The sequence below is a fragment of the Apium graveolens genome, chromosome 5 (genome assembly GCF_009905375.1).
Source record: "Apium graveolens cultivar Ventura chromosome 5, ASM990537v1, whole genome shotgun sequence".
Taxonomy (NCBI): domain Eukaryota; kingdom Viridiplantae; phylum Streptophyta; class Magnoliopsida; order Apiales; family Apiaceae; genus Apium; species Apium graveolens.
This window is the reverse complement of record NC_133651.1, coordinates 314957948-314966687: the sequence shown is the minus strand read 5'-3', so window position 1 is coordinate 314966687 and position 8740 is coordinate 314957948. Positions and strand designations below refer to the sequence as shown.

Genomic DNA, 8740 nt, shown 5'->3' with positions numbered 1-8740 from the left:
TGGTAAATTATAGGGGTCTTTTTCTAAAATATCCATATCACGTAAAACATTTTCAAAAATACGATCTCAAACACTTCCAACCTCGTAACAATTTCCTTCCCAGTAATATTTGCAATCTTTTATACAATTTCGAGTAATTTTCTCTATAAGCTTATTTATAACATTGATTATATTTTTGTAAATAATTTTAAAAATATAAATAAATTTGATAAATTTTCTAAATTATAAATCCGTAGCCGATTATTTCCGATTTCGGTAACCCGAAAAGGGAGAGGAGGAGAAATAAATTTAGATGACAAAATACTCTAATCAGGGCCAGAGAGGGACATAGAAGACATTGTGGGTCTCATTTTTGTCTCTCACTCAATACACCACCAGCACCTTTCTCCCCCACTAATTCGTCTCTCAACAGGTTTGCTTTCTCTTCCTCTCCTTTCATTACACTTCCTATATTTATTACATCCTTTTTTTTACTACTTTTCTTTTTTTAGTCCTTTTTTTTCTTGATTTTTTTAAATAAATTTCATTAATTTGTCATATGGGTTTGTTGAATCTGTAGCTGCATCATGTTTGTATGTATGTAATTGCTGTTCTTGGGTCTTGTTTAATTCCCAATTTCATTTTGGGGTTTTAGGGTTTCAGCAGTTATGTATGTATGAACATGTGTATGCATAGATAAAGATTGGATTTTGATCTTTTTTTCTTGGTGGGTATGTTGATTTTTGTGTTAATTTGAATACCCATTTGTGAATTTGTGTGATTTTTGTTGATTTTGATATAGAGCAATTCAAGCTTATTTTCTTGATTTCTTTGTTTTGTATTGTTTTACTTATGGGTATTTTGTTGTTTCAGATTCAAGGGCTTGTTTGTGAATTGATAGTGGTGGGGGGTTTGTTGCGTTTTTCGGGTGAAGAGGATAATTTGAAGATTTTAGGTGGTTGTGTTGTTTTTTTTGGATATTTTTTTGGTCTGGCACAAAGATTTTGACTTTGGAGATCTGATTATTGTACTTGGGAAGAACTGAGTATTTTGATTTGGGACGGTTCCGGAATGGAGGATAAGAAAGCCTTGATGGAGCTTGATTTGAGAAATGAATTAATGCCTCTTGATGAATGTACTGACATGGAAGTTGATGAGAATGATAATGGTAGGATGAATAATGAAGAAGGAGAGGCGAGTGATGGCGATGTAGTTTTCTCGAGGGAAGGTCCGCTGGCAAGTGATGAACAGATGGGAATGGTTGAAGATAGTTGTACTTGCGGAGCATCCAAAAAGATGAAATCTAGACTGGCGACTTCAGATTCTGAACCTGGAGGTACAGATAATGGTGTGGCTGAGAAGAAACTCAGCAGGCAAGACAGGATTGAGCTGGGGAAAATGTTTCAGGCTGCTGTGAGTTGTCGTGACTGGGAACATGCTGAAAGTCTGATATTGTTGGCTGATCCGCAGACACTTAATGATTCTTTGTGCATTTCGCTTGATTCAGTTTGGTTTTTGAGTACAGAGGACGAACTGTTTGGCATAACAGGAATAATTAAAAAAGTTATTGCTAATGGTGCTTATGACTTTAGTAGAGCGGCTCTCAGAACATCGTTCCTTGCGTCATGTGTTTCTGCTTGCCAAAGTCGAACAATGAGCCTGGCTGATACTGTTTCTGTGATGGCAGAACGGTAATAAAATTTAAATATATGTTACTTTTTCTGCCTTTTGTTCCGATACAATTAGCTTCTCAGGAAACTTTAGCCCTTTTGTCTGTTTTTCGTCGTATCAAATGGTGGTTTTTTGACAATAAATTTACTTTGACTAGATACTAATACATATGAGGAAATGAATTTTGTGCAATAAGAATATGATCTGATCTTGTAAATGACACTAAACTTCTATTTGTGTTGAAATTATTACCCGATACAAGTAAACACATTACTTTGAACCAAATTACTCAACATAGGAACATATTACCCGTTTGAATTAAAAATTGCTCAACCAAACACCAATCTGTCATTAATGGGAATAAATTTGGGTGATGATTTTAGTGATGTGGTCACATAATTTAAATTTTTGTAGAATAACTCGAACCGTTAACCAAATATTTTTGGCTATCGGATCCATTACCTAAAACCAAATGTTCCTTAAATCCTTTAGAGATTTTTAAGCACTAAGCAGTTAATGCCTGCCCAGTTGGTTGGCACTTTAATTATATAAACAATACCATTAAAGGAACTGTCATATTAACAAGATTTCAATATATAAGATATGATAGGTTTGAGGTCTTAGATAGTTTCCATGGTATTAAATTTCTTGAACTCGCTTGATACAAGTAGCATGTAGTCTTGTCACTTTTTCACAACAAGCTTTTAGAAAATCTAATTGGTTAATTTTAGATCCGTTCATGATACTATCATTTATTCTACCAATTTGTGTTTTCTCCTTGGTTCCCAAGTTAAGGTGGGTGGTTATTTTATAATTTATCAACACAATTTATCATGACTTTCCACCTTATGTAGTGTCTTTATTCTCTGGCTCATGAATTAGATGAGTTACCCAGTTAATGGTAATGATGTTCCTATTCCAAGTAATCAAATTGCTAATCCAATCCCTAGCACATGGGATTAAGATGCTGATTCCCGTTGTTCATTTACCATCAACTAAATGCACCTAGAGTAATTATCAACACATTTGATTCTATATAGCTCCTATACTCTCAATATCTGTCTCTAGAGTAATTGGCGGAACACCAACATTCTCTCAGTAATTCTCTGTTTAGTAGTGGATCATGGGAGGAAACTGAATCCACAATTCAATTTCTAGAATCCACATATTCCTTACTCTGAAAGAAGACATAAAAAATTGAAGATTGTTTTTTCCTTTGTTGAACCACCTAACAAAATTCCCAAACTAGGTAGTCGTTTAATTGAATGTTTTAGTTATATAGTTTCATCTAGCAGTCCTTTAGTTATGTCATGTAATGCTACTTCAATAATAAAGCTGTTTGAATGCACATGCTTGTTACCAGCTCTTGTTATGTAGATAAAGATTTTTTAGTTGTAATTTTTAATGAAAGTTTATGGTTAAAAGTTAATGTGCAAGGTTGTCTTCCTATTTAATAGGTTGCACGAACGTCTCCAGGAATGTAACGGAGATGAGGTTTTGAAAGCTGAGGCTGGTGCGAAGGTCCAGAAGTTCACTGAATGGGCTCTGAAATGTATAGGTTTTCATTCTCGTTGCCAGGGTAGTGGAGACGACATCTGTCAAAACTCACCCGTTCAGATTCAACTGCAGTTATCTGCATTCAAAATTTTTCTTGATCTGGCGGGAAACAATCTTTCTGGAAAGGACTTCACAGAAGCCTTTGATGCAGCTTGTTTCCCTCTTACTCTGTTCTCTAGTTCATTTGATCCTGGTTGGGCATCAGGTATATCAGCGACTGCCATCCAAGGGTTGCTGAGCATGTTGGTAGATGGGGGTGCAGACAATGTCAATCAATGTTTTCTTGAAGCCTCACGTTTTGGGAGTACAGAACTTGTCCGCATCCTGTTGCAGGTATGCATTCTTCTCAGGCTCTCGAAAGTGTGTTTTTTGTATTTTTTTTAATACTTTCGAAGTTTAATAAGAAATTCTTCTTGAAGTCGAATTTAGATCTTTTATTTAGTCCCCTTCAGCTGGTAATACAGAATTGGAAAATGCCAAATCATTTTTTCCCTCTTTGAAAAAAATGAAGTCTTTGGGTAATGTCCTATACACATTATATTCGAGGTTTGAGAACAAGAATAAAGTTTCACTATAAAAGCACAAGCATTGTATTTTTCTGTTGCTTAAACCATGTCATATTTTATCTACATTTTGCATGCATCTGCAGTTATTTAAACTTTTAATATTCGAGACAGTATTGAACGGGAGATTATGAGATATTAACTGTAGCAATTGCGGGCTGAATGGTCAACATATAATACCAATTACCACCTATTTGGAGGTCTTTTTATGCCCTTGACAGAGGGCAACTAACGTAGCTTCCTGCAATTTGAGAACGATGGACTTCTTTCTTCACTTTACTGACCTTGATTGTGGCACTTTATCAGATTACAAATTACATATGAAATCTAGTACTAGAAAGTGAGTGAGATGTTGAAAGTATAATACTTTTAAATGAGAATGAAGTTCCTTAGATTACCTCAGGAAATTTATCTTAGGTACACAATCAAATCATCTTATATTTGGTAATTGTGTGTACATATTTAGTTAAATAATTATTCACTTTCCATAGTACATACATTTAATTATTCCCTTTTTTCTTGGAACAAATACATTTGAGTGTACCTATCGACATGTGTCATGTTTTTATTAAATTTTTGATATCACCTCAAGTAAATTTACTGAGGCAACCTCAGGAACTTTATTCTCCTTACACCATTAGTAATTACAAGGAAATCAACTTCTTGTTTGTCCTGTCAAGTTTTAATCCATTTCTTGTATTATTCAATCTGATTTTTTAGCCATGTCTAGTCTTGTGATGTTTTCCTCATTGCTAAAAGTGATGCGACATTATGGTAATTGGTAAATCCTTTAACAACTAACTAGAGCAACCTGTGTTCTGGCACTATCAATTAAGTAGCAAATTTGATTATCAGTCGATTACATAAAGTTTTTCCTCTTACTGATGGTAGGAACTAAAACAAAGTTCTAATGTTTGATGGAAAAAGTGGAAAAGAGCAGTACTTTAAAATATTTGAGCATGGATTGGAGGATAACCTTCATTATATAGAAGCAATTAGGACAACTTAAATTTTCTTTGTACTGTTTGTCTACATGATCTCTTGGTATCTTGCATGCTTTGAACCTGCTAGAGAACAAGTCAACGGTATTATTTTTCTTGCATAAATATCATGACAAGGCAGAGTGACTTTTCAATTTGTGTCATGAACCTTGTCTAATAGTGGAAATTAGATAGCTGTAATTATGGTGGTACGTTATTGTCAGGAACTATGAACTTAATATGCAGAAATGTAAATGCAAGTATTTTTGGTGTTTTTTTATGAGAGGAAACAGTAGATCTAAGCTAGAAATGAAGAGATTAACAGAGATTAGTGTGTTTCGAGATGGAAATGAATAGAGAGAAGTAGCTTGAAGAAGAAAAAAATTCAGTTATCGAGAGATAAACAAGAGACAGAAAGTATTGGTAAAAAACTTCCATTATCTGTTAATAGTTTAAACATACCCAAAAATACAGACTCTCATACTATTTAATACTAGTAATAAAACTAACGGACTGAAAGACTACAACTAATAAATAGTACCCCTGTCTGCAACACTACTAATGATTGCTACTACTGCCCTGTAGCTATTCTGACAGTTATGTACATACTTTGCTTTTTCTTCCTTATTCCTGGATTACAAGTAATTGCTTTATAGAGTATCACTTTAGGCCAGTGGATACTTCATATCCCTCTTCCCTTTGTTACAATAGGTTGAGGATTCTAATCTCAGTAGATGTAGGGTGCATCATGCGTGAGTGGTTGAATTTTTGTAATTGACCACTTTTCCCTTCAAGAGGTCGAATCTCAGTTGACATAGGGTGCTTGAGTGTTAAAATTCTGTAGTGCCCTTTACCAAATAGTTAAATAGAAAAAAATCACAAAAAAGTAGAAAAATGATTTACTTTAGGCTGCCATCTCTAAACTTATTGGTGAAGAAACACCTTGGTTGAAGCGGCTTCAGACCAAATGCAGAGAGTGCAAATGAGAATTTAGGATGGAGTGCACTTTCATTTTTTTCAAGTAATTCTGTTGTGTGATATCCACTGTTGTGTTACTCTTTCTCGTGATTACAGTTATCATGGCCAAATATGAAAAGTATCATTGATATAGCTTAATCATCCCCCAAAAGAGGTCCACAGTTTGTCACCCTGCACAAAATCTAAGATTGTTTTGACCCTTTTTTGGTAATGAAGGTGCCTGGCCAGATGTTATATGCAATATATAAGGATAAGATCATAAGAGTCTGTCATTTTATTTTTTAGGTTAAGGATATTGACGAGTTTAGTATTTAAACATTTAAATTGTGGGCACTATTTAGCAAAAATAAAAGAAAAAATGTTTGCACTCGTTTTGTTTTTGTTCCTTTTCTCTCTGTTGAATATTTTGCCTGATGTTTGGTTGATGTTCTATTTGGTAGATTGCTCAAAGGAATAGTTTGGATGTTGATGTTGACCTGGCTTTAGGCTTTGCTTCCCATTATGGCAAGATTGGAACTATGGAATGTCTGGTTGAAGAAGGTAACGCGATGACATTTCTGGGTCCTTTAATGAGGGCAGCTGAGAGGGGTTGTCTGCTGGTTGTTCAATGGTTTGTTAAGAGAGGGTGCCGAGACATGGAACTTTGTCTTGCTCTCACAGCTGCCACTTCCAGTAGTCAAGTTGAGATTGCTGCCTATCTCCTTCCTCATGTCCCGCATAATGTGCTCGATGCTCTTGGTGTTGAAATTTTAAAGGCTGCTGGTGAAAGAAGCAGTGGGTCGCTTGACGGGGTAGAATTTCTCCTCAAGTCTAATTTTCTTGGCGATGCTAAGGATACATACGCAGTGGCTGAGAATATTTCTAAATCTGATGATGACGGAGTTGCACCTCAGCTCAGGGACTTTCTCCGGGAACACTGGTCAGAAAGTGCTTTCTTGGACGGGTTGAGAGAAGGTCAAGATAACTACTTAAATCTAGCCAGGATTTTCAAGTGGGGTGAATCTCCGATTTGTTTACCAGATCTTCCTTCAGCTCTGAGGGTGGCTATAGCGTACCTGCCATTGTATAGGGTGTGTGTTAAGGCCGGAGGCTGTTTGTTATCGCAGAGACTGAGGGGACAACTCATGGAAGCCGCAAGAAGACTGGGAGGTAAAATATCGGACGAAGCTGGACAGGAAAAAGAACTCTTGGCCGTTTTGGAGCATCATCTTCCTCAATTTTTTTTGTAGGAGGCGAAGTTTGCTTAATCAAGATTATAAATATCTTAAGTTTTGTACTCATGGATTTCATCTTATCTCCTGCAGCTTGTCATGAATGTTAATAACATAATATAAAGATTTAAGGTGATAAAAGAAATTTCATGTTTAATATTTTTCCCTACGCCTTCCATGGTTTCCTCTATAAGATTTGTGGAGGTGTTTGGATGTACCACGGGAATGAGAATCGGGAATGGGAATGGGAGTTAATAGGAGTGGAAATAAAATGGAAATTAAATAGATATGGTGGGTTTGATTTACCGCCCAAGAGAGATTGGAGTTTCTATTCTCCACCACTAAATTGGTAATTCAAACACTATCTCGTAGATTTAAGGTTTCGATTTCCGTTAACCGGGTATATTAATCACCGACCAAACATCATTTAAGGTTTCGATTACCGTTAACCTGTCATATTAATCACCGACCAAACATCCCCTTGTCAAACTTTTGCTCTAATTCAGTTGACTCTTGTGTGTGCATATTTTTATTAAGGTAATGAACTTCATGTATATAGCTTACTAGTTTTAAATTGGGAGGGTTGAGTTCTTCCTTGATAGTTGAAAAATTCAAAAAAAACTTCTTATTTTATAAAAAAGATGATATTTTTTTAAATAAAAATACACGTATTTTGTTAATAAAAAATATGAAGATAATTTCACCCACTCGAAGAAATATTTGTAAATAATTTTTACAAATTACATATAAGTTTTTGGAAGTTAAAGATTAGAAAAAAAAATAGTGGATTCAACTAAATTTCAGGTTTGATCCTATTGATTCTGTAAGGCCTGTTTGGCACGCTACTTATAAGCCATTTATGGCTTATAAGCCCTTAACAACTTATTGACGAGTGTTTGTCGACCCAACTTATAAGCTGAATTTATAACTTATAAGCTGATAAGTTGAAAGTTGGCAGTGACGTACTTTTTTCCAACTTATTTCATTATTTCACTTTTTTCTAAAGTTTTGATTTTAAAATATAAATTTTTAAATATTTTCTAATTTAAGATTCATGAACTAAGATAATTATATTTAATAATTATTTGTTTTAATTCAAGTAAAAAAAATTCTGACTTATAAGTAAATTTATCCAAACACTTATAGAACTTATAAGTATTTATCAACTTATCACTTATTTCGCACTTAATCATTTTAAGTCATAAATTACTTATTTTAAGATTTCCCAAACGGACACTAATATTGATATTTGATAAGTAGCTGTCTGCCAAAAAATTTCTTTGAACAATGCTTTCCAATTAGAGAATTACATGTGTCTGGCGCAGAGATGCACAAAAGCACATCGGGCCGGATTTTATCCGGATTTTAAAAAGCTCGGTTTTTTTGAAAACGAATCGGGCCTGACTTTTTTAAAAATCGGGTCGGGCCGGGCTTCCTAAAAAATATATGGCTCGTTTTAGGCTCGCGGACCGGGCCGGATTGGGCCGAACCGGATTTTATCCGGGGTTTTCATTTATATATTAAAAAAATATTTTAATATTTTAGAATTCGAATTATGAGTAGTTTAAATACCGAATAAAATAATATCTTAATATATCTGATAGAGTAGTTTAGACACCAAATTAAATAATTAATTTTTAATATAAATTATATAATATATAAATAATTATATATACCTTAATTGTTTCTACTATTATAATATAATATTTTAAAAATCATAAAAATATTGTATATTTTCAAATTTTATATAAAAAATGGGGTTTTTTCAAAAAGTCCGGGTTTTTATCCGGGCCGGGCCGAA

The 8740-nt window shown here is 34.3% G+C and overlaps 1 protein-coding gene across 3 annotated transcripts; it reads left to right on the top strand.

Moving 5' to 3' along the window:
* The first annotated feature begins 279 nt into the window (after positions 1 to 279).
* LOC141659469 (ankyrin repeat protein SKIP35-like) lies at positions 280 to 7098 on the top strand. Of its 3 annotated transcripts, none has more exons than XM_074466354.1 (4): positions 280 to 412; positions 853 to 1670; positions 3108 to 3540; positions 6169 to 7098. In XM_074466354.1, exons 2-4 carry the CDS (start codon positions 1051 to 1053, stop codon positions 6955 to 6957), a joined length of 1842 nt encoding a protein of 613 aa, XP_074322455.1. In that variant the 5' UTR covers positions 280 to 412; positions 853 to 1050; the 3' UTR covers positions 6958 to 7098. The 3 variants fall into 3 exon arrangements, with proteins under 3 accessions (XP_074322455.1, XP_074322457.1, XP_074322456.1); XM_074466356.1 differs by lacking the exon at positions 280 to 412 and adding an exon at positions 464 to 706; XM_074466355.1 differs by lacking the exon at positions 280 to 412 and adding an exon at positions 464 to 710.
* The last annotated feature ends 1642 nt before the right edge of the window (positions 7099 to 8740 follow it).